A 23,960-nucleotide genomic window follows, 5' to 3' on the forward strand; every position below is an offset into this window, starting at 1 on the left:
CATTTTGCGCCGCAAATTTTAATGTTTGATTGTTATGCTCTATGTTTTACATTATCGTCGCACGGCAAAGTGGTTGTTGAAAACGTTTGATCGTTTAGCTCAGTTACGATTTAAAATAAAATTTGCTGTTATTCCCTGGGGAGCAGGGTGGCCAGTTCGGAGAGTGCTCGCCTCCCACCTGTTGTCCCGGGTTCTACTCCGGCCCGATGCCATACGTGGGTTGAGTTTTTTGTTGGTTCTCGTCTTGCTCCGAGGGTTTTTCTCCGGGTTCTCCAATTTTCCTCCCTCCATAAAAACCAACATTCCAAATTCCAGTTCGACCAGGGTCCGTTTCTCGAAAGGCCCGGAAACATTTAGGGCCCGCACAGCCACTTTTAGTTAAGGTGGCCGAACACAGTCTTCAAGTGCCTATGCCTAATTCACCATTACTTTTAAACTATTTATGCTTTGGCGCCCAGTTTTTGCAAGAGTCAAAGTTAACCACAGAGGGGTTTATTCTCGCATTTTGGCTAAGGTGTGTGCCGTTGCCATGGCAACGGGGTTGGTTAAACACAAGGCTTAAAAAATGGTTCTTGTTTATTTAAAAAAAAGTTCAGTTGTTAGATTTTTTTCATCATTTGCCCACTACGAATTGACATTAAATCCCTTCTGTCAACACTGTTGTAATAAAATTTTGACATAACGATTTTCGTAATTAGCAGTAAATTGTTTTCACTGCATGTTCTGTATTATTAAAAATTTCCTATGTCAAAATTCAGTTTCTTTGTGATAGATCATTCATGTGTTTTCTGAACTATTTTTTTGCCAAATTTCTTGAAATTCTATCGACTGGATTATTAGAAATCGGCAAATTTCTGCAAAAGCAATCGGTCTCAATTTTTCGAGCATCTGCGCATGCGCTGCATTTAACTGGGTTCTTTCGGTAACAATGAAAAAGCTGAGAAATGCTGGGTTCTTTGCATCCTTAGCTTTCCTAACATATCTTTGTAATAAAAAAACTAAAGCCATCAATACACTGCGTTCAGTAATAGAGAAGAATAGCACAGATAGTGCGGGTGTTGAGTAAATAAAATGATCGCTCTATTGACGGCGTGTTTGTTTTTGCAATCCTCGTGCGCGCGCTGAATTGCATCAGCGAAAGCGCGCGCGAAAATTGTGTTCGGCCACCTTAATCTGTATCTAAAAACGTACCCAGAGGTGTAAACGCCTGAAACTTCTTGTATGAAGGGAATCTCTGCTCATATTTAGTATATGTGAATAAAACAGCTCTGTAATCATATAGGGTTTGAGATTTTGTAACGGCTTCTCGGGTGCGAAAACGTTTCGGGATCTTCAAGGGACGGGCCCCGGGATAGAGGACTCTCATAAAAACCAGTCAAGGCTGATGGTGCGTCCTCTCTAAATATTGTAATTTACTCTATTTGTTTAGGTGTGTTATTAGTTTTAGATAACTTTTTATTACTTGAAGCTATATGTTGAACTACACGTTTCTGCCGAAAAAAAAAAACGTTTCTTTGTCGGGTTAATTTGTTCATGGAATATCACAACGTAGCCATTTCTAGATGCATCGCATGTATCGGTAAGAACAACCTGTTCAGGCGTCAGTTTAGTTTAGTCTTTCAGTCTGCGTTATAGTTGTTCAAATTTCATTTTCCTTAATTTTCGTTTATTCCAACTTTAGCAATTCCGAGTCTGTGTAAAATCAATTGACCAGATAACGGAGAGGATGGGAAAATGCGGATAAGATGCGGTTGAAAGAAATTTTTTCTTCAAAACTATATGCCGGGCAATTCTCACAGAATTGAGGCCTGAGGAAGTCCGATAGTTTTTTTCTTCATTAATTACAAAACATTTCTACAACACCTCTGGATCCAAAGAGAAAAACAAAATCATTAAGGAAAGGGTCTTTCATCAAAGAAAAAAAGAGTCTAATTTTTACTTATTTCAAGTGCCTCGGGGACAGAAGAAAAACGAATTATCAGGGAAAAAAAACAGTAGAATCGCAACTGGTCGACGCGGTTTGTTGGTGCGTAACGCGTGGTATGCGCTATATTGGACCCGGTAAAAGCCGAAGGAGACCATCAAAATGAAATAGACTCTGATTTATGCCGGGGTGGCGTTTTCTGTTTGATAATTCTTCCAAAACGATAGTTAATGAATGGTGCCAGTCAGTCAAACTTAGACCTCGGCAAACTCCGTGTAGAAACGACCATGTCTCCTTTCATTTCTTTCGAGGTTTTTTTTTTCAAAACAAAACGCGAGATGACCTACTTCTGAGATTTACTTCTCTTTCGAATTGGGCAAAGTGATATTATTTTCAGCTGTGTGCTTAAGAGTTCATTCTTTTAAGTCCATGAATCCAAGTGCAACGGCCAGTTGCAGGAGAACGTAACCAAAATTAGCCCTCTTAGCTAGCCTATATCATTTTCTCTGACTTGCACACGCAGATGGGCGCATTTTCTATTGAGCAATATCATGAATGTGCGATAAAGCTGTTTTAGTATTTCCAAAATCATGCGGAAACTAAATATATCGGTTTAACATTACACTCTTTCTTTTTTACAAAATTATACTTTATAAGAATATGGAGGTTGAAATTCGCGAAAATTAAAAATATAAACTGTACAAAAATTCTTCCTTCCCTAAACGGCAAAACCAGCCGAAAAAACAAAATAAACAGCATTAGCTTTATGTTCGAGCTAATAATCTTTCTGCAATAAGTTATGTTTGTCATATCAGGTTTTATGGCCTACAATATGGCTCATAAATTACTTCAACGCAATCAAAGTCATGTTAGTTAGGACAGATAATCTAACTTTGTGTCGACATAGTCCACTTGAATTCCTATAATCTCAGAGAATATTCACAATAATATTTTCAGCGTAAAATCGGCAGAAAAATAACAATATTCAGTCTGAGCAGGAATAAAAAACAATATTCTCATAAAATAGGGTGTGTATATCGTGATCGACCCAATTCTTGTCAATTACTGGCAGATCATTCTGTGGACAAAACTGCGCACGGGATACCACGCAATTAAGACAATCGAATCGGTTCTCTGAGACAAGATCCAGAGACGCGTTACATCCTTTGGAGACGCGAGTGCAATCAGAATACCAACGAATCGGTTGAATCAACCTTCCTTTTTTTTTTTTTCTTCAGATAGATATATTCAACATGATGCGGGTGCTTTCAGTTTTCCCATTCATCCTTGCTCTCCAATGTTTTTCCTCAACAATCGGTGAACAAGGCTACACCACGGTTGTTAACAAATGGAACAAGGGCTTCAAAGGAGAGATCAAACTGAAAATGAACAAAGACGTTAGTGAGACGGGGTGGACTATGAAGCTCTCGTTTCCAGTTCGCACTCCAAACTTGAAAATCTGGGGAGCGAAAATCACTGTACAGGAAAACGACCGGGTCTACACCATGGTAAATATGCCCTGGAACAAAAAACTGTCAACAGGAGACGAGTTACAAATGTTTTTTTTAGCAGAAAAGACTACGGATGCAGATGCCCCCATAGGGACCGTGAATTTTGAGCGCGGAGCGACTCCCACGGGGCAACCACCAACGCCTGACCCCAGTGCTCCGAGACCCACGACAGGGCGTCCCAATTCCTCTCCTGGCTCTAGTTGCACTCCAAGCACCAATTGCCCCATTTCTACTCGACCCCCGAAGACCACTAGCACTAAACGCCCGCGCCCGACTTCAAAACCAACAATAGGCGTACCGCTAAAGCTCGGTGGGTACAACTATGGTGAAGTGCTGAAGTTGTCCATTCTGTTTTATGAAGCTCAGCGATCTGGAAAGCTTCCGAAAAACAACCACGTCCCGTGGAGAAAGGATTCGGCACTAAAAGACGGCAAACAGATTGGTGTAGATTTAACTGGAGGATGGTATGACGCGGGCGATTACGTCAAGTTTGGCTTTCCAATGGCTTCCTCTGTCACCGTGCTAGCCTGGGGTCTATTGAAATACAAGAAGGCCTACATAGCCGCTGGTCAGTACGGTCACATGCTAAATAGTATCGAGTGGGCCGCGGACTACTTCATAAAGGCGCATACTAAAAGATATGAATTTTATGGCCAGGTTAGTGTATTAACCTAATGCCCAAAAATTTTTATATTTCAACCACTTCACGCCAACCAATTCGGTTTTGTAACTCGCTTTGGCATTCAAGTTCGCATTTTTGGTTTATTGTTTCCTCTTTGTTATCTTTATAAGTTTGTCATTTTCGATCCTGTCCATCACGCGCTCAAGACTTTGTTTATGTACTTGTACTTGTGAATTAACGAAAGAGAGCTGAATATGTATTTAACATAAAGTAGCAGGAGTGATATTTTATTTTCCATTTCTATGAACAGTTTTTGATCTATCAAAGTTTTGACCAGCGTCTAAACTATATGTGCAGGTTGGTGATGGAGATATCGATCACGCCTACTGGGGCAGACCAGAGGACATGCCTGATAATATGAAGCGTCCCGCCTGGAAAATCACGCCACAGAAACCGGGATCAGATCTGGCCGCTGAAACTGCGGCAGCCCTGGCGGCATCTTCAATTGCCTTTAAAGCTAACAAAGCAAAGTAAGTAAAGAGCACAAAAGATAACCGGAGTTGCGTCTTCATATTAATTTTAGAGGAATCTTTGTCTTCAAAATTCGCTCTGATGGGATCTACAAAAATTTCGATTCTGAATATTGAATCTGCATGACACGAATGATTATCCCAATTAATTTGACTCCGATTTATTACTGTGTGGCACTAAATTATGGAGCGAGCCATATTTTTAGCACGTGCTCTCAATGAAAAGAATTCATTTACGCTGTTGACACTGTATAACTCCTGGTAGAAGTAAAAACAAAGAACATTACAGTGCAGTTATTCTTATAGATATTTAAATAAATTATTGGTTCAACATGTTGTCTAGGAAAAACCGAGTCTGTTTACACGAGTTCACCATTGGATATTCGTTTTGACGTTGCAGATCGAACAAACTTCTGGAGCACGCAAAGCAACTCTATGATTTTGCAGAAAAGCACCGCGGAAAATACAGCGATTCCATAACCGACGCGAAAAACTTCTACCCTTCAAGCAATGACGAAGACGAGTTGGTTTGGGGAGCAGCTTGGTTGTATTGGGCAACGAAGAGTCTGAAATATCGTATAAAAGCCGAGCAGTACTACGAGAAGTTTAAAATGAATAAAGAGGTTTGGACGTTTGGCAAGAACGAGAAAGTGTTTTCTCTGGTCAACGAAAAGCAACGGCAGTAGTTGGAAATTCTTGGAATTTCTTAAATTTACAAGCGTTCAGAAGAAGGGAATTAATTGACTGAGATTTCTTTTCTGATTTTAGGATTACTCGAGTCTTATTTATGACAGGCAAATTACGTATTCGGTCCAGGTTGATCTAAACTTTCAAACCATTTTAAGGGAAAATCTGTTTCCATACAAAGCCAAGTAAGGTATCCTAGATCATAAAAATCAGTTTAAACAGTCAGGAAATTTGTTTCGTTTTCTATCAAGGTTAAAAGTTTATCAAAAAGAAGAATGAAAAAAATAATTGACCTTCAGCTGCTGGTACCTAACGTATATTGCTAGTATTGTTTGTTGTTATTGTTGTTGTTGTTCTTTGTTTGTTTGTTTTTTTCATTAACTATATCTACGTTACCTTTACAATCGCATGCAATCCATTTAGAATGTTCTCTTACAAATAATTACTTTCTAATCTTAGTCTTCTTTTATGTAGTTTCGATGAGGTGAGTGGTGATAAATGAAAATGAAGCAAATTTTTAATTTGCATAGTTGCTGAAATTTTTTTTTTTTTTTTTTCTTTTTTCACCTTGCACAGCCCTGGGCTTTTTCGTGGGACGACAAAACGGCAGGCGTACAGCTCCTACTTGCTGAATTAACTAAAAAGAAATCCTACGCGGAAAACATCAAGTCATCACTGGACAAATGGCTCCCTGGAGGTAGTGTTTCTTACACTCCAAAAGGCCTTGCCTGGCGTGATAAATGGGGATCAAACCGCTACGCAGCCAATATGGCATTCCTGGCTCTCGTTGCCGCTGACTACGGTATAAAGCCGTGGGTTTACCGCAACTTTGCTAAGAAACAGATTGATTACATGCTGGGCGACAGTGGGAGGAGCTTTGTAGTTGGATTTGGTCACAACCCACCTCAAAGGCCCCATCACAGATCCAGTTCCTGCCCATCACCTCCCAAGAAGTGTGACTGGAGCAACTTTCACGATACTAAACCTAATGCACATGAGTTAAAAGGCGCGTTAGTCGGCGGTCCTGATCAAAATGACCACTACAAGGACGATAGGACGAATTTCCAAATGAACGAGGTCGCGACAGATTACAACGCTGGGTTCCAGTCTGCCGTAGCCGGGCTCCAACAGCTTGCAAAATCTTAGACTTGTGCCGGACTAATAAGTGTTTTCATGAAAACGCACGGTGACGGGAAGTTTACTTTTGCATTGATTGTAGAATTAGCAGGGATGAGTGAATAAAGACTTGAGGGAATTACGAATGTGACTCATCTTGTTCTCATCCCCTAACCCCTTCAGTGTTCGACAGCACTGATGAAAAAAATTCCTTAGTTCTCTGTCTAGAGTCTCTGGAATATCCGAATAGCGAATAGCGATCAACGAATAGTAGAAAATTGCTACGCTTAGCCTGAATAGCGATGCTATTGGCCTAAATTTAGCTAGATATTTCAATGCCAGTGGTAAAAGCAAATTGTCTCAGAAAGACGTCAGGCTATGGGAAGAGATTCGACACATCTTTAACTGTCGGCACGCAAGCGTATATACATGAGTAAGTGTTGACCCAAAATAGCCCACCTTAGGTCTTAGTTAATCACGTAAGATTAACTTGATTATTTCGATGTCCTGTTTCATCATTTTAACTGGTTGCCTGGGGTTGAATTAAGGGAACCCACGTGATATGACAGCAGTAATAACAGCCTATTCACCCCACAACCCTTAAACAGTTTTACTCGAAGCTCTTAACTCGAAGCGTATAATAAAGACAAATCTTCTAAAATTCTTATACATGTTATACAAAGACCTGAGACTGCAGTCAGAAAGTGAGTTTCGTGTGTTTGAAATCCAAGGAAAAGGGGGTCACCGACTTTTTTTGAGGTAAAACGTATAGTAAGAAATACCCTGCTTTGAAAATTAGCGCAGAAAAGTCAGCATGGTCTCCAGGCTAGGGATTTTAGACGAGTCAACGGGGGCAAACAACCCTGTCATGTTTCGGTATAAGTGAGTCTGTTACATTACTTATTCCAAATTCTGATAACCCTGAAAACAGCAATTGAATCCGTCCTACAGCTAAACGTACGGCCCATCTGAACTGAGTTCAATGTACCCAGCATTTCTCTCTCCCTACCCCTCTTCCCCTCTCTCCCTCTGCCCACCCCATTCTCCCTCCTCCTTCCTCCAAGAAACTAGACGTTTTGCTGCGTGTACCCACGCAGTCGTTATACTGAGAAGCAATAGCTATATTGCAATTGAGCCAAATGTTCTGCATTTGAAGTTGTACGAAATTCAATCGAATTGATGTGCTTAAGCTATTCTGCTTTTGATTGCATTTCTTGGAATCGATTAATAGCTTATTACTCGTTTGCAAGTCTTTAGGGTGTAACATGAGTCAAGATCTTTATATCAACCTATAAACGTTTCAGTCTATTTTCCTTAGCCTTTGCCGTTGTTATTTGCGTTTCTCAAGCAAGCGAGACATTTTTAATTTCATAGTTATGGCGATGCGTGACATTGACCTACGAACGCGGTTGTCGAAATCATATACTTATCTCGTGATTTTTAGCCCATTTAGAAGTTAAAGTATTAGGAAGAGTGCTCATGTAAATGCTTGTTTGTTCAGTACAGATAATCAGTCGCCTAGATAGCCAAAGTAAGTTCCAGATGTTTACAATATTTTCCGGCCGCAATGTAGGCGTACCGCGGAGGTACACCAACATGGCGGTTCCATACTAGGTCTCTGTATATTTGTGCAAAGTATTTCGACGAATATCTGAGCTTGGGAAAACGCACAGACCTAAAAATTCGAAGAGTGAACAAGCGTGGGTTGCAACAAAAGATATCTACCCGGACATGAGCTCAAGCGAGCTTGAGGTTTCATACAGCTCGAAGGGGAAGCTCCAAGTCAAAATGTTTGGAGCTGGCAAAAAAACGTATCACCTGTTTACCAAAAACAGGAGAACGGGAAAAGATCAGATTAATCCAAACCTTTCAAAAGAAATAAAAGATGCTCGCGGGCCTTCCAAATACGAGAAGGTTCGAGAAATTACGTACGAAAAGCGGAAAGAGCTCAAAGAGAAGCAATACGAGGCTTCGCAGAAAGAAAAAAATAAAAAGGAAATGAATGAAATAAGAGAAGACATGAAAAAGAAACAACAACAGATCGAAGCTCTTAAAAATGAAGAGGGTTCACAAGAGGAAATTGACAAACTGAAAAGAGAATTGGGAAGTCTTGAAACACAACATCAAAAGGCAAGAAGCGCATATGAGGGAAGTGTTCAAGCGGCAGAAGATAGATCAATGTTGGATGAAGACATTCAGGTGCTGAAAGATTCGCAAGCGGTAGATGTAGCAGAAAAAGAAAAAGAAGCTGCGCGCGACGCTCTCAAAGCGATAAATAAACGAAAAGAAGCACTTGAGCAGAGAAGGAAGTTTGAATTCGGAAAGTTGTTGGATAATGAAGAAACGGACTTTTCCCCCGAACGAAAACGAGAAGCCGAAAAAAGGATTTCAGCTATTGATCAAGAAACAAAACGACTGGACGAAGAAGAAAAAGAGTTCCAAGCAATACTTGGCGTGAGAAATGAATACATGGAAAAAGAAATGAAACTTCTACAAATTGATAAAGAAGAACTGGAAAAGGCGCAGGAAAAAGACCTTGAGATTATGAACGATAAAGATGCGGCGCCTTACGAAAAAGATGCGGCAGAAGAAAGAGTGGACTGGCGTGACAAAGAGATCAGACGAGTTAATGCCAGGCTTGAAGAAATCGGGAGAGATGCCACTGTGGAGAAGTCTCTTTGGAAAAGAGTGAAAGACATCTTCAAAAAATATGGGGTGACGCTAACGGCAATATTTATTGCTGCCGGGATCACAGTCGGCGCTGTCATCGGGGTCCTCACCAGAGGTTTGAAAGCCACCGGTAAGGCTTTGGGAAATGGGCAAAAAGAGCTCGGTAAAAAATTCGCTTCTATATTGCCCGGGCTGATTGGCTCGATTGTGAGCTTTCTCTTCAAAGCCGCCGGCCAAGTCGTCGGGTTTCTGGCCGAGCACACCTGGCTGCTTATTCTTGCCGTGGTGGCCTTTTTGTTAGAACAATTTCTTAAGAAGCAGCGTTAACTTACCGCCAAGCCGTGAACAGCAACGCCGATAATCCAACTACACCGACAATTACCGCTGTTTTGTTTATTTCATGTTGTGACGTTTTATCTGGAGCCTCGGGCTCTATTTTTTGCGCTTGTTGAGTTTCGGACGGAGCTGGTTTCCTTGATTCGGCTGTTGCGGCTTTGTGTATCGGGTTGGACGGGTGGCTGTTGGGAGGGTTAATCTTTGACGGGCCGCCTGCCATGAGTTTGAGCCCAGCTTTTTTTGTGTCAGGATTTACCTCGTTGTTGACCCCCAGTTTCATCCCGGAGACCGCTTGTTTCAGCTTGTTGTTGTAGCCGATTGTGCTTGCTGTGTTTATTATCATTTGCGCGGGCATGAGCCAGGCCAACAGCGAGATTGAGCCTGACCTTCGCTTGATCCACCGCGAGCTGGTACCTTTGCACGCTCTTGGCCAAGTCGGGCTGTCTTATCGCGTCTTCCATCAGCTCCAGGAACTCGCTTTGGGCTTCTTTCGCCCGGCCACCAGAACCGAGAATGCTGCTGCGGACGTTGACTTGCGCGCCCAGGATGCAGTAAACGAAAGCCTCGATTGACTGGTTGATTCTCGACAAGCCCGCCTGGGTCAAGCCATTCGCGGTGTTGGGTGCAAACCAGTCGAACTGCCGATCTCCAAAAAGATCAGGCCGTATAAACTCAATAAGGTCCCCCTTAATCAGTTTTCCACCATCGTCGCTAAACTTGTTCCACCCAGGATACTTATAATCTGTTTTTGTTGGCGATTCCCCCCAAGGCTTAACATACAACACCCCCAAACCACTATTTGCACCCGAAGTAAACCTAAAGTCGCTTGAGGGGTCCATGCCGAACTCGCCGCATATCCTTTTGTACGAAGCAACGTCATAATGATTATTCATCTCGTCGAACGTCGGGTCTCCGGGCAAAGCGCTTATGTTCTGAACACCTCCTAGCTGGTACAAAATTCGCCTGACCGTGAAATACACGTGGAAGATATAAAAAGCTCTTATCTGCGGGGGGAGATTCATCCCGCTGTCAAAGATTTCGCGAGAAACTCCGCACCCCTGTGTGGCGCAGAAAACCGCGAAGTTGAGCTGTTGCGGCCAATATTTCATGTCAGGCCCTCCTAACCAGTGTTTTGCTTCGATTCCAGAAGTGTGCCTGAGTCTGGTTTTTTGGAATATTTCTCGGAATTTTGTCGTGAAATATTGGTCAGGCGTGACGTAGATTTTGATTTGAGCGTCGAATATTTTCTTCAAGCTTGGCGCTTTGCCGTCGAAAGGTACCGCAGAGATGCGCAGGGAAACTTTTGAGCCAAGTGGCGACAGTTGATAAGGAAAATCACCGCTGTCGCCCAAACCAAGCGCTTCTTTCATTTCCGCACTCCAGTATTTTCTGTCTGAGCCGAAGACGCTTTAAAACGAGTCTTCGTTTTCTTTGAAAAACACCTCCGCGGTCACGTTATTTTTCTCGTCGACGCTTCCTTGCGAAACGAACCGGCTTTTGTCCGCTTTGGGGAAGCGGTTTAAAAAGTTTGTCCACGCCTTTTTCTTCGCCGCCTCCGCTTTTTTTAACGCAGGACCATTCCACAAATTTGCCATATTATTTGAACACAATTTTATTTGTTGAATATAAAAATGGTTGTTCTCACTATTGTCACGCAACAGAACGGAGGGACAATATATTTTGAAAAACCAATACCGCGAGTCGATTTCATGAAACTCATTTCTTGCAGTTTGTACAACAGCTGGGACACTTTGAAAAAGGAAGGTTCGGCCTCCTTGGGAGATAAAAACAAAGATAAAGCTTTGTCAGTTAGTAAATTACCCCCAGGGCCATTATAATTTAGAAAGCATGAAAAAACAAATAGGCGGTCTGTTCGACAAATATCACTATAGACAGTTGGAAACAGAAAAAAACCAACCTCTTGGCCAGCTTGCAATCAAAACTTTTGGGGCAAAACCGATAGAACTTGATCGCGATTTAGCCGGTTTGCTTGGTATTGGGCGAAAGTTGGATCTTATAACTTTCGTAAAAAGGCTAACAGCCCCAACGACATATTTTATTCATTGTAATTTGATCGACACAGAACGGAATCTGTTCAAAGGCAAAAGGTCAGATGTATTAGCCTTGTTTGATGTGAAGGGGGAACCTTATGAAAAAGTAAGCTACCAGGCTTCTCCGCAACAGGTTTTGCGAGACTGTTCTACAGACGAGTTCATAAATAGCATTACCATTAGCGTCAAAGATGAAAATGGCGAACTCTTTGATTTCAAGGGCTTCCCTCTTCTTTTTGAATTAGAGTTAAATTAAATTTCTATATATACGCAATGTCTTCGGCAAATCTGTGTCCACCAAGCGCGCCGCCTGCCGAGAATGAAAGAAGACTCTATCCAAGCCCTCCCGAAACGACAAATGCCGAGAATTTCCGGCTAACCGAGATAAGCAGAATTGAAAAAGAAATATCTGCTGAGGTCGAGCATTACAGGCTTGTGTTGGAAAAATACAAAAAAGCCCGGAAAGCGCTTCACTATTCCGTGGTTGGCCTTGGCGCTGTCACGGCAGCTCTGTCTTCTGGGGCTGTTGCAACATCACTCACTGGTGTTGGAATTGTTGTCGGCGCGCCTGTTGCCGGGATAGCAGCTTTATCTGGCGCGGTTTCCACTGGCCTGTCCGTTGTCAACAAGAAGCTTGAACGCAAAGTTAATAAGCACTCGAGAATCCACTCTCTGGCTATTGCAAAACGTGACTCGATAAACTGCTCTGTCTCACAGGCTCTTAATGATAATCGGGTTTCTGACACGGAGTTTCAACTGATCACACGTGAAATGCAGAAATATCGCCAGCTTAAAGAGACTTTACGCTCGAACTTCGCGCGAATACAAACAAATCCAATCCAGCCAGATATCGAAAAAATAAGAAACCAGGTTCGGGACCAGGTTCGGGAAGAATATAGAAAAAAAATTGCGGATTAAACAGCAGATTTGAACTAAATTTTGAGCGAAAAAACACGAAACTTTCTCTTAGTCTTATTAAAAACAGATGATTGCGTTACACCGCGTTACCTTCACGCGTAGAGAGGGGGCCGCAGTCAAGTGCGAAATAGGGAAAATCCCTTGATCAGCTGTTTCTTTTTATCGCTCTAGTGAAATCTCTCTGTTGTACCGCGTTTCGTGCCAAATTTTTCCTCGAAAAAAGGTGAAAAGTGCTATTTTTATTGACCAGGCCGAGAAGAAATGCCGTATTCTAACAAACTGTGGACAAAAAATAGAAATCTGACTGTAAAATTCCTCTTAGCTTCAACATTCCTGATGGCTTTGAAAATTCCTGATGGCTTCAACTGAAGCCAAAAGGAATGCAACCAGCTTTAACTGAAGCCATTCAGTAATTCGCAACAGGAAGCTATTGTCTGAAGGCCTTAAACAACAGGAAGCGCGTCATGAAAGCAATCAACAACTTCGCGTGTAATATCACGCACGTGTCTCTGCCACTCAGGCGTGAAATATTCATTCACAAGAAACGCAATCAAGTGAACACTGACAATCATGTTTTTATAATATGCAAATGAAGCCGTGGATTTTTAAATGTTAATTCGACCGGAGGTTATATCGTCGCCGCCTTTTTTTTTCGCTAACGCTCCCTGCCAAAAAGGAACCACTCGTGCCAATCATAACCATCCCAGGAGCATACTTTTAAAAGAATTCTTGTAATCATGGTTGGCTTCTATGAGAGGAATAATTAACTCCATCGGCGGGCTTAGCGATGCTTTATGAAGAGTTTCCTCCCTTTCGAAACAGGGGAAAAAACAACCCTCGAAAGAGCAGTTCAGATATTCAAAGCAAATTATCATTGGCACAATCTGCTGCATGTATTGGCAGAAAGGGAGTTTTGAAATATGCTCGTGGACCTTGTCCCAACCCATTTCCTTTTTTTCCTTAATTTTTATCGCGATGTACTCCTTGAGAATCATCTCACGAAGCTCTGGAGGGAGGCTTTGAATGGCCACGGAAAGTTGGCAGCATTCTTTCCGGTCCCGCATCAGCCACCCGCACTTGTTTGGCGCTCGAGACATCGCGGCTCGGGCGTATAACAGCGGGCTCGCTTGTTTCCAATTACCGTGGGGGCAGCCCCACACCCCTAGTTGTTAGTAGTATATAGGGAGTCACACAAATACTTTTTCAAAGAGGGAGCTAATTTCGCTTTTCGCAACCACCAGGTTCAACCGGCCCGAGCTTGTGAGGGCCGGACTTGACGGTGGTGGTTGCGAAACGGTGAAATAAGGCTCCCTCTGCGAAAAAGTATTTGTGTGACTCCCTATATACTACTCCCTCTCCTTCCCCGTTGTTGTAAGTAGTATATAGGGATTATGAATACTGTTTCAAAGAGGGACTCAGCATTTCCCCGTTTTGCAACCCCCCAGGTTCAACCGAAGCGAGCATGCGAGCTTCGGACTTAAAGCTGGGGGTTGCAAAACGGGGAAATACTCCTCCCTCCGCGAAACGGTATTCATTAAACCCCCTATATACTACTATATAATTAAAATTTAGTTGATTTTTATCTCGTTCCGAAAACTGCCCTTTTCGCGCTCGTCGAGGGGCACACATGAACACTCACAAAAATACGCCACAGGAAACGCAAAATACCTCTCGGATATTGTTTACTAGCTTGGAAGTTGGAGGGAAAATTTAAAAGTGAGTTTGGATATGGTGTTGTAGCTGACAGTAGGAAAGCCGGAACTTGACCGATGCGGGAATTCGAAATAGCCCTTTTTACGGTAACGTTTCCCATCTGCATTACAGTGTAATCCGACATGTGGGTGAGGCCTCACATACATGTTCGATTATATTGTAAGACAATTGAGAAACGTTAACCTTGAAAACAGCTATTAAATTATCACCTATATAATCACCTATGGCCGCCTACTTGCTTCTAAATGGTTCGCTCCCAGATGATATCCAACCCCAGAACTGCTCAAAATAAAGTAAGAAAATTCCGCGAAACATAGCCCGTTCCTATATGGGCCGAATATGTTTCTTTTTGTTTTTGCTAAGCCTCGAGTGCCCCGGGAATGATACAGTATTTCTTAGCCTACGTCAAAGTTTATTTTATTTTCATCATGTGCTATGTATAGTCAATGATTTTGCCTGTTAAGAGGCGAAAACGAAAACGACCGACTCGCTTTAAGATAATTTATTTTTACAACAGTACAGTTATAATTCAAGTGGAAGCTTAGCTTCATCCAAATCAGTGTCTTTTATTTTCACGACCTTACTGCTTGAACGTGCTACGTTTATCACTTCAAGCCCATATGCATTCGTCATGGAACAATCGTCAAATAAAGGAGTGACTTGACACCTTTTTTAGTTGTCTTTAAGTTAACGCTAAGGTGTCACACGGTTGAGGATTAGACCTGATTTTTTCCTTATTTAAATATTTTGATATGGACTCGTTACACGCGTGGGTGCTAATGCCATTACATGACGCACAACGTTTGCACGTGCGGAGCTGCTGTGAAAACAAAGAGTGCAAAGGGTGATAAAAAGTTCAATTTAGTGCTAACTGTCTGATTTGCCCAGCCAACTAAAACGGAAAAAACGTTATCCAGTACAAAGACATCAGTCGCAGTTGGATAAACATCACTTCGTTGAAGTCTGGTACTTGTTTGGTAAGGTGCACTGCTGTCTGGGAGATCTCGGAGCGGTATTTGCAATTGAGCACATAAATCGGGGATTGAAATTGCTGCAACTAACCAAACGAAGATATCATTCTGTTTGAAGGTAAGTCTTTTACATAAGCGAGTGGTAATATATATGAGCAAATAGTATGTAGGCTGGGATGAAATGATATAAAAAGAACTCGCTAATTCTTTCAAGGCATGTATTTTATACCTGTTAAGTCGATAAAAGGCAGAATTTAATCCCAACAAAAGCGGCTATAGAGCTAGGTTCAGCATTTTAAATTCAACCTTGTCAGTGAGATCAAATTGGTGTAAACGTTTTATCATTAAGGCAAACATAAAAAGACTTCTCTCCTTGTTTTATTCAGTTCTATTTGATCGACCATGGTTGCGTTTTGTTCAAACATTTTGCGCCGCAAATTTTAATGTTTGATTGTTATGCTCTATGTTTTACATTATCGTCGCACGCCAAAGTGGTTGTTGAAAAAGTTTGATCGTTTAGCTCAGTTACGATTTAAAATAAAATTTGCTGTTATTCCCTGGGGAGCAGGGTGGCCAGTTCGGAGAGTGCTCGCCTCCCACCCGTTGTACCGGGTTCTATTCCGTCCCGATGTCATACGTGGGTTGAGTTTTTGGTTGGTTCTCGTCTTGCTCCGAGGGTTTTTCTCCGGGTTCTCCAATTTTCCTCCCTCCATAAAAACCAACATTCCAAATTCCAATTCGACCAGGGTCCGTTTCTCGAAAGGCCCGGAAACATTTAGGGCCCGCACAGCCATTTTTACTCAAGGTGGCCGAACACAGCTTTCAAGTGCCTATGCCTAATTCACCATTACTTTTAAACTATTTATGCTTTGGCGCCCAGTTTTTGCAAGAGTCAAATTTAACCACATAAGGGTTTATTCTCGCATTTTGGGTAAGGTGTGTGCCGTTGCCATGGCGACGGGGCTGGTTAAAAGGCTTAAAAAATGGTTCAGTCGTTAGATTTTTTTCATCATTTGCCCACTACGAATTGACACTAAATCCCTTCTGTCAACACTGTTGTAATGAAATTTTGACATAACGATTTTCGTAATTCGCAGTAAATTGTTTTCACTGCATGTTCTGTATTATTAAAAATTCCCAATGTCAAAATTCAGTTTATTTGTGATAGATCATTTACGTGTTTTCCGAACTTTTTTTTTTGCCAAATATCTTGAAATTCTATCGACTGGATTGTTAGAAATTGGCAAATTTCTGCTAAAGCAATCGGTCTCAATTTTTCGAGCATCTGCGCATACGCTGCATTTAACTGGGTTCTTTCGGTAACAATGAAGAAGCTGAGAAATGCTGGGTTCTTTGCATCCTTAGCTTTTCTAACATATCTTTGTAATAAAAAACTAAAGCCATCAATTCACTGCGTTCAATAATAGAGAAAAATAGCACAGATAGTGCGGGTGTTGAGTAAATAAAATGATCGCTCTATTGACGGCGTGTTTGTTTTTGCAATCCTTGTGCGCGCGCTGAATTGCATCAGCGAAAGCGCGCGCGAAAACTGTGTTCGGCCACCTTAATCTGTATCTAAAAACGTACCCAAAGGTGTAAGCCCCTGAAACTTCTTCTATGAAGGGAACCTCTGTTCATATTTAGTATATGTGAATAAAACAGCTCTGTAATCATATAGGGTTTGAGATTTTGTAACGGCTTCTCGGGTGCGAAAACGTTTCGGGATCTTCAAGGGAAGGCGCCGGGATGGAGGACCCTCATGAAAACCAGTCAAGGCTGATGGGGCGTCTTCTCTAAATATTGTAATTGACTCTATTTGTTTAGGTGTGTTATTGGTTTTAGATAATCTTTTATTACTTGAAGCTATATGTTGAACAACACGTTTCTGCCGAAAAGAAACGTTTCTTTGTCGGGTTAATTTGTTCATGGAATATCACAACGTAGCCATTTCTAGATGCATCGCATGTATCGGTAAGAACAACCTGTTCAGGCGTCAGTTTAGTTTAGTCTTTCAGTCTGCGTTATAGTTGTTCAAATTTCATTTTCCTTAATTTTCGTTTATTCCAACTTTAGCAATTCCGAGTCTGTGTAAAATCAATTGACCAGATAACGGGGAGGATGGTAAAATGCGGATAAGATGCGGTTGAAAGAAATTTTTTCTTCAAAACTATATGTCGAGCAATTCTCACAGAATTGAGGCCTGAGGAAGTCCAATAATTTTTTTCTTCATTAATTACAAAACATTTCTACAGCACCTCCGGATCCAAAGAGAAAAACAAAATCATTAAGGAAAAGGTCTTTCATCAAAGAAAAAAAGAGTCTAAGTTTTACTTATTTCAAGTGCCTCGGGGACAGAAGAAAAACGAATTATCAGGAAAAAAAACAGTAGAATCGCAACTGGTCGACGCGGTTTGTTGGTGCGTAACGCGTGGTATGCGCTATATTGGACCCGGTAAAAGCCGAAGGAGACCATCAAAATGAAATAGACTCTGATTTATGCCGGGGTGGCGTTTTCTGTTTAATAATTCTTTCAAAACGATAGTTAATGAATGGTGCCAGTCAGTCAAGCTTAGACCTCGGCAAACTCCGTGTAGAAACGACCATGTCTCCTTTCATTTCATTCGAGGTTTTTTTTTTTTTTTTTCAGAACAAAACGCGAGATGACCTACTTCTGAGATTTACTTCTCTTTCGAATCGGGCAAAGTGATATTATTTTCAGCTGTGTGCTTAAGAGTTCATTCTTTTAAGTCCATGAATCCAAGTGCAACGGCCAGTTGCAGGAGAACGTAACCAAAATTAGCCCTCTTAGCTAGCCTATATCATTTTCTCTGACTTGCACACGCAGATGGGCGCATTTTCTATTGAGCAATATCATGAATGTGCGATAAAGCTGTTTTAGTATTTCCAAAATCATGCGGAAACTAAATATATCGGTTTAACATTACACTCTTTCTTTTTTACAAAATTATACTTTATAAGAATATGGAGGTTGAAATTCGCGAAAATTAAAAATATAAACTGTACAAAAATTCTTCCTTCCCTAAACGGCAAAACCAGCCGAAAAAACAAAATAAACAGCATTAGCTTTATGTTCGAGCTAATAATCTTTCTGCAATAAGTTATGTTTGTCATATCAGGTTTTATGGCCTACAATATGGCTCATAAATTACTTCAACGCAATCAAAGTCATGTTAGTTAGGACAGATAATCTAACTTTGTGTCGACATAGTCCACTTGAATTCCTATAATCTCAGAGAATATTCACAATAATATTTTCAGCGTAAAATCGGCAGAAAAATAACAATATTCAGTCTGAGCAGGAATAAAAAACAATATTCTCATAAAATAGGGTGTGTATATCGTGATCGACCCAATTCTTGTCAATTACTGGCAGATCATTCTGTGGACAAAACTGCGCACGGGATACCACGCAATTAAGACAATCGAATCGGTTCTCTGAGACAAGATCCAGAGACGCGTTACATCCTTTGGAGACGCGAGTGCAATCAGAATACCAACGAATCGGTTGAATCAACCTTCCTTTTTTTTTTTCTTCAGATAGATATATTCAACATGATGCGGGTGCTGTCAGTTTTCCCATTCATCCTTGCTCTCCAATGTTTTTCCTCAACAATCGGTGAACAAGGCTACACCACGGTTGTTAACAAATGGAACAAGGGCTTCAAAGGAGAGATCAAACTGAAAATGAACAAAGACGTTAGTGAGGCGGGCTGGACTATGAGGCTCTCGTTTCCAGTTCGCACTCCAAACTTGAAAATCTGGGGAGCGAAAATCACTGGACAGGAAAACGACCGGGTCTACACCATGGTAAATATGCCCTGGAACAAAAAACTGTCAACAGGAGACGAGTTACAAATGTTTTTTTTAGCAGAAAAGACTACGGATGCAGATGTCCCCATAGGGACCGTGAATTTTGAGCGCGGAGCGACTCCCACGGGGCAACCACCAACGCCTGACCCCAGTGCTCCGAGACCCACGACAGGGCGTCCCAATTCCTCTCCTGGCTCTAGTTGCACTCCAAGCACCAATTGCCCCATTTCTACTCGACCCCCGAAGACCACTAGCACTAAACGCCCGCGCCCGACTTCAAAACCAACAATAGGCGTACCGCTAAAGCTCGGTGGGTACAACTATGGTGAAGTGCTGAAGTTGTCCATTCTGTTTTATGAAGCTCAGCGATCTGGAAAGCTTCCGAAGAACAACCGCGTCCCGTGGAGAAAGGATTCGGCACTAAAAGACGGCAAACAGATTGGTGTAGATTTAACTGGAGGATGGTATGACGCGGGCGATTACGTCAAGTTTGGCTTTCCAATGGCTTCCTCTGTCACCGTGCTAGCCTGGGGTCTATTGAAATACAAGAAGGCCTACATAGCCGCTGGTCAGTACGGTCACATGCTAAATAGTATCGAGTGGGCCGCGGACTACTTCATAAAGGCGCATACTAAAAGATATGAATTTTATGGCCAGGTTAGTGTATTAACCTAATGCCCAAAAATTTTTATATTTCAACCACTTCACGCCAACCAATTCGGATTTGTAACTCGCTTTGGCATTCAAGTTCGCATTTTTGGTTAATTGTTTCCTCTTTGTTATCTTTATAAGTTTGTCATTTTCGATCCTGTCCATCACGCGCTCAAGACTTTGTTTATGTACTTGTACTTGTGAATTAACGAAAGAGAGCTGAATATGTATTTAACATAAAGTAGCAGGAGTGATATTTTATTTTCCATTTCTATGAACAGTTTTTGATCTATCAAAGTTTTGACCAGCGTCTAAACTATATGTGCAGGTTGGTGATGGAGATATCGATCACGCCTACTGGGGCAGACCAGAGGACATGCCTGATAATATGAAGCGTCCCGCCTGGAAAATCACGCCACAGAAACCGGGATCAGATCTGGCCGCTGAAACTGCGGCAGCCCTGGCGGCATCTTCAATTGCCTTTAAAGCTAACAAAGCAAAGTAAGTAAAGAGCACAAAAGATAACCGGAGTTGCGTCTTCATATTAATTTTAGAGGAATCTTTGTCTTCAAAATTCGCTCTGATGGGATCTACAAAAATTTCGATTCTGAATATTGAATCTGCATGACACGAATGATTATCCCAATTAATTTGACTCCGATTTATTACTGTGTGGCACTAAATTATGGAGCGAGCCATATTTTTAGCACGTGCTCTCAATGAAAAGAATTCATTTACGCTGTTGACACTGTATAACTCCTGGTAGAAGTAAAAACAAAGAACATTACAGTGCAGTTATTCTTATAGATATTTAAATAAATTATTGGTTCAACATGTTGTCTAGGAAAAACCGAGTCTGTTTACACGAGTTCACCATTGGATATTCGTTTTGACGTTACAGATCGAACAAACTTCTGGAGCACGCAAAGCAACTCTATGATTTTGCAGAAAAGCACCGCGGAAAATACAGCGATTCCATAACCGACGCGAAAAACTTCTACCCTTCAAGCAATGACGAAGACGAGTTGGTTTGGGGAGCAGCTTGGTTGTATTGGGCAACGAAGAGTCTGAAATATCGTATAAAAGCCGAGCAGTACTACGAGAAGTTTAAAATGAATAAAGAGGTTTGGATGTTTGGCAAGAACGAGAAAGTGTTTTCTCTGGTCAACGAAAAGCAACGGCAGTAGTTGGAAATTCTTGGAATTTCTTAAATTTACAAGCGTTCAGAAGAAGGGAATTAATTGACTGAGATTTCTTTTCTGATTTTAGGATTACTCGAGTCTTATTTATGACAGGCAAATTACGGATTCGGTCCAGGTTGATCTAAACTTTCAAACCATTTTAAGGGAAAATCTGTTTCCATACAAAGCCAAGTAAGGTATCCTAGATCATAAAAATCAGTTTAAACAGTCAGGAAATTTGTTTCGTTTTCTATCAAGGTTAAAAGTTTATCAAAAAGAAGAATGAAAAAAATAATTGACCTTCAGCTGCTGGTACCTAACGTATATTGCTAGTATTGTTTGTTGTTATTGTTGTTGTTGTTCTTTGTTTGTTTGTTTTTTTCATTAACTATATCTACGTTACCTTTACAATCGCATGCAATCCATTTAGAATGTTCTCTTACAAATAATTACTTTCTAATCTTAGTCTTCTTTTATGTAGTTTCGATGAGGTGAGTGGTGATAAATGAAAATGAAGCAAATTTTTAATTTGCATAGTTGCTGAAATTTTTTTTTTTTTTTTTTCTTTTTTCACCTTGCACAGCCCTGGGCTTTTTCGTGGGACGACAAAACGGCAGGAGTACAGCTCCTACTTGCTGAATTAACTAAAAAGAAATCCTACGCGGAAAACATCAAGTCATCACTGGACAAATGGCTCCCTGGAGGTAGTGTTTCTTACACTCCGAAAGGCCTTGCCTGGCGTGATAAATGGGGATCAAACCGCTACGCAGCCAATATGGCATTCCTGGCTCTCGTTGCCGCTGACTACGGTATAAAGCCGTGGGTTTACCGCAACTTTGCTAAGAAACAGATTGATTACATGCTGGGCGACAGTGGGAGGAGCTTTGTAGTTGGATTTGGTCACAACCCACCTCAAAGGCCCCATCACAGATCCAGTTCCTGCCCATCACCTCCCAAGAAGTGTGACTGGAGCAACTTTCACGATACTAAACCTAATGCACATGAGTTAAAAGGCGCGTTAGTCGGCGGTCCTGATCAAAATGACCACTACAAGGACGATAGGACGAATTTCCAAATGAACGAGGTCGCGACAGATTACAACGCTGGGTTCCAGTCTGCCGTAGCCGGGCTCCAACAGCTTGCAAAATCTTAGACTTGTGCCGGACTAATAAGTGTTTTCATGAAAACGCACGGTGACGGGAAGTTTACTTTTGCATTGATTGTAGAATTAGCAGGGATGAGTGAATAAAGACTTGAGGGAATTACGAATGTGACTCATCTTGTTCTCATCCCCTAACCCCTTCAGTGTTCGACAGCACTGATGAAAAAAATTCCTTAGCTCTCTGTCTAGGGTCTCTGGAATATCCGAATAGCGAATAGCGATCAACGAATAGTGGAAAATTGCTACGCTTAGCCTGAATAGCGATGCTATTGGCCTAAATTTAGCTAGATATTTCAATGCCAGTGGTAAAACAGATTGTCTCAGAAAGACGTCAGGCTATGGGAAGAGATTCGACACATCTTTAACTGTCGGCACGCAAGCGTATATACATGAGTAAGTGTTGACCCAAAATAGCCCACCTTAGGTCTTAGTTAATCACGTAAGATTAACTTGATTATTTCGATGTCCTGTTTCATCATTTTAACTGGTTGCCTGGGGTTGAATTAAGGGAACCCACGTGATATGACAGCAGTAATAATAGCCTATTCACCCCACAACCCTTAAACAGTTTTACTCGAAGCTCTTAACTCGAAGCGTATAATAAAGACAAATCTTCTAAAATTCTTATACATGTTATACAAAGACCTGAGACTGCAGTCAGAAAGTGAGTTTCGTGTGTTTGAAATCCAAGGAAAAGGGGGTCACCGACTTTTTTTGAGGTAAAACGTATAGAAAGAAATACCCTGCTTTGAAAATTAGCGCAGAAAAGTCAGCATGGTCTCCAGGCTAGGGATTTTAGACGAGTCAACGAGGGCAAACAACCCTGTCATGTTTCGGTATAAGTGAGTCTGTTACATTACTTATTCCAAATTCTGATAACCCTGAAAACAGCAATTGAATCCGTCCTACAGCTAAACGTACAGCCCAACTGGACTGAGTTCAATGTACCCAGCATTTCTCTCTCCCTACCCCTCTTCCCCTCTCTCCCTCTGCCCACCCCATTCTCCCTCCTCCTTCCTCCAAGAAACTAGACGTTTTGCTGCGTGTACCCAGGCAGTCGTTATACTGAGAAACACTAGCTATATTGCAATTGAGCTAAATGTTCTGCATTTGAAGTTGTACGAAATTCAATCGAATTGATGTGCTTAAGCTATTCTGCTTTTGATTGCATTTCTTGGAATCGATTAATAGCTTATTACTCGTTTGCAAGTCTTTAGGGTGTAACATGAGTCAAGATCTTTATATCAACCTATAAACGTTTCAGTCTATTTTCCTTAGCCTTTGCCGTTGTTATTTGCGTTTCTCAAGCAAGCGAGACATTTTTAATTTCATAGTTATGGCGATGCGTGACATCGATCTACGAACGCGGTTGTCGAAATCATATACTTATCCCGTGATTTTTAGCCCATTTAGAAGTTAAAGTATTAGGAAGAGTGCTCATGTAAATGTTTGTTTGTTCAGTACAGATAATCAGTCGCCTAGATAGCCAAAGTAAGTTCCAGATGTTTACAATATTTTCCGGCCGCAATGTAGGCGTACCGCGGAGGTACACCAACATGGCGGTTCCATACTAGGTCTCTGTATATTTGTGCAAAGTATTTCGACGAATATCTGAGCTTGGGAAAACGCACAGACCTAAAAATTCGAAGAGTGAACAAGCGTGGGTTGCAACAAAAGATATCTACCCGGACATGAGCTCAAGCGAGCTTGAGGTTTCATACAGCTCGAAGGGGAAGCTCCAAGTCAAAATGTTTGGAGCTGGCAAAAAAACGTATCACCTGTTTACCAAAAACAGGAGAACGGGAAAAGATCAGATTAATCCAAACCTTTCAAAAGAAATAAAAGATGCTCTCGGGCCTTCCAAATACGAGAAGGTTCGAGAAATTACGTACGAAAAGCGGAAAGAGCTCAAAGAGAAGCAATACGAGGCTTCGCAGAAAGAAAAAAATAAAAAGGAAATGGATGAAATAAGAGAAGACATGAAAAAGAAACAACAACAGATCGAAGCTCTTAAAAATGAAGAAGGTTCACAAGAGGAAATTGACAAACTGAAAAGAGAATTGGGAAGTCTTGAAACACAACATCA

The 23,960-nt window shown here is 41.4% G+C and overlaps 4 protein-coding genes across 4 annotated transcripts in view; 2 read left to right on the forward strand and 2 right to left on the reverse strand.

Moving 5' to 3' along the window:
• The window catches only part of LOC145466391 (uncharacterized), a 343,779-nt gene that overhangs the window by 289,523 nt on the left and 30,296 nt on the right, over positions 1–23,960 (reverse strand). The gene's annotated exons all lie outside the window — the stretch shown is intronic.
• Positions 3,242–6,566, forward strand: LOC145465243 (endoglucanase A-like). Its single transcript, XM_081449016.1, has 4 exons — positions 3,242–4,092; positions 4,415–4,587; positions 4,988–5,210; positions 5,851–6,566. The coding sequence occupies exons 1-4, from the start codon at positions 3,310–3,312 to the stop codon at positions 6,418–6,420; spliced, it is 1,749 nt and encodes a 582-aa protein (XP_081305142.1). The 5' UTR covers positions 3,242–3,309; the 3' UTR covers positions 6,421–6,566.
• LOC145466231 (uncharacterized) lies at positions 9,403–11,218 on the reverse strand. Its single transcript, XM_081449964.1, has one exon. It carries the CDS (start codon positions 10,764–10,766, stop codon positions 9,642–9,644), a length of 1,125 nt encoding a protein of 374 aa, XP_081306090.1. The 5' UTR covers positions 10,767–11,218; the 3' UTR covers positions 9,403–9,641.
• On the forward strand, positions 14,875–22,118 carry LOC145465789 (endoglucanase A-like). The gene is made up of 5 exons (XM_081449547.1): positions 14,875–15,167; positions 18,608–19,537; positions 19,860–20,032; positions 20,433–20,655; positions 21,296–22,118. Exons 2-5 carry the CDS (start codon positions 18,623–18,625, stop codon positions 21,863–21,865), a joined length of 1,881 nt encoding a protein of 626 aa, XP_081305673.1. The 5' UTR covers positions 14,875–15,167; positions 18,608–18,622; the 3' UTR covers positions 21,866–22,118.

The sequence above is a fragment of the Orbicella franksi genome, chromosome 13, assembly GCF_964199315.1.
Source record: "Orbicella franksi chromosome 13, jaOrbFran1.1, whole genome shotgun sequence".
Taxonomy (NCBI): domain Eukaryota; kingdom Metazoa; phylum Cnidaria; class Anthozoa; order Scleractinia; family Merulinidae; genus Orbicella; species Orbicella franksi.

What these genes read in the sequence shown, in the direction of transcription:
- LOC145465243 (XM_081449016.1), top strand. Translation starts at nt 3,310, where the DNA reads ATGAACAAAGACGTTAGTGAGACGGGGTGGACTATGAAGCTCTCGTTT. An exon ending in GATATGAATTTTATGGCCAG is followed by an intron (nt 4,093 to 4,414) that starts GTTAGTGTATTA and finishes CTATATGTGCAG; the next exon opens with GTTGGTGATGGAGATATCGA. An exon ending in TTTAAAGCTAACAAAGCAAA is followed by an intron (nt 4,588 to 4,987) that starts GTAAGTAAAGAG and finishes TTGACGTTGCAG; the next exon opens with ATCGAACAAACTTCTGGAGC.
- LOC145466231 (XM_081449964.1), bottom strand. Translation starts at nt 10,766, where the DNA reads ATGAAAGAAGCGCTTGGTTTGGGCGACAGCGGTGATTTTCCTTATCAA.
- LOC145465789 (XM_081449547.1), top strand. Translation starts at nt 18,623, where the DNA reads ATGATGCGGGTGCTGTCAGTTTTCCCATTCATCCTTGCTCTCCAATGT. An exon ending in TTTAAAGCTAACAAAGCAAA is followed by an intron (nt 20,033 to 20,432) that starts GTAAGTAAAGAG and finishes TTGACGTTACAG; the next exon opens with ATCGAACAAACTTCTGGAGC. An exon ending in AGTTTAAAATGAATAAAGAG is followed by an intron (nt 20,656 to 21,295) that starts GTTTGGATGTTT and finishes CACCTTGCACAG; the next exon opens with CCCTGGGCTTTTTCGTGGGA.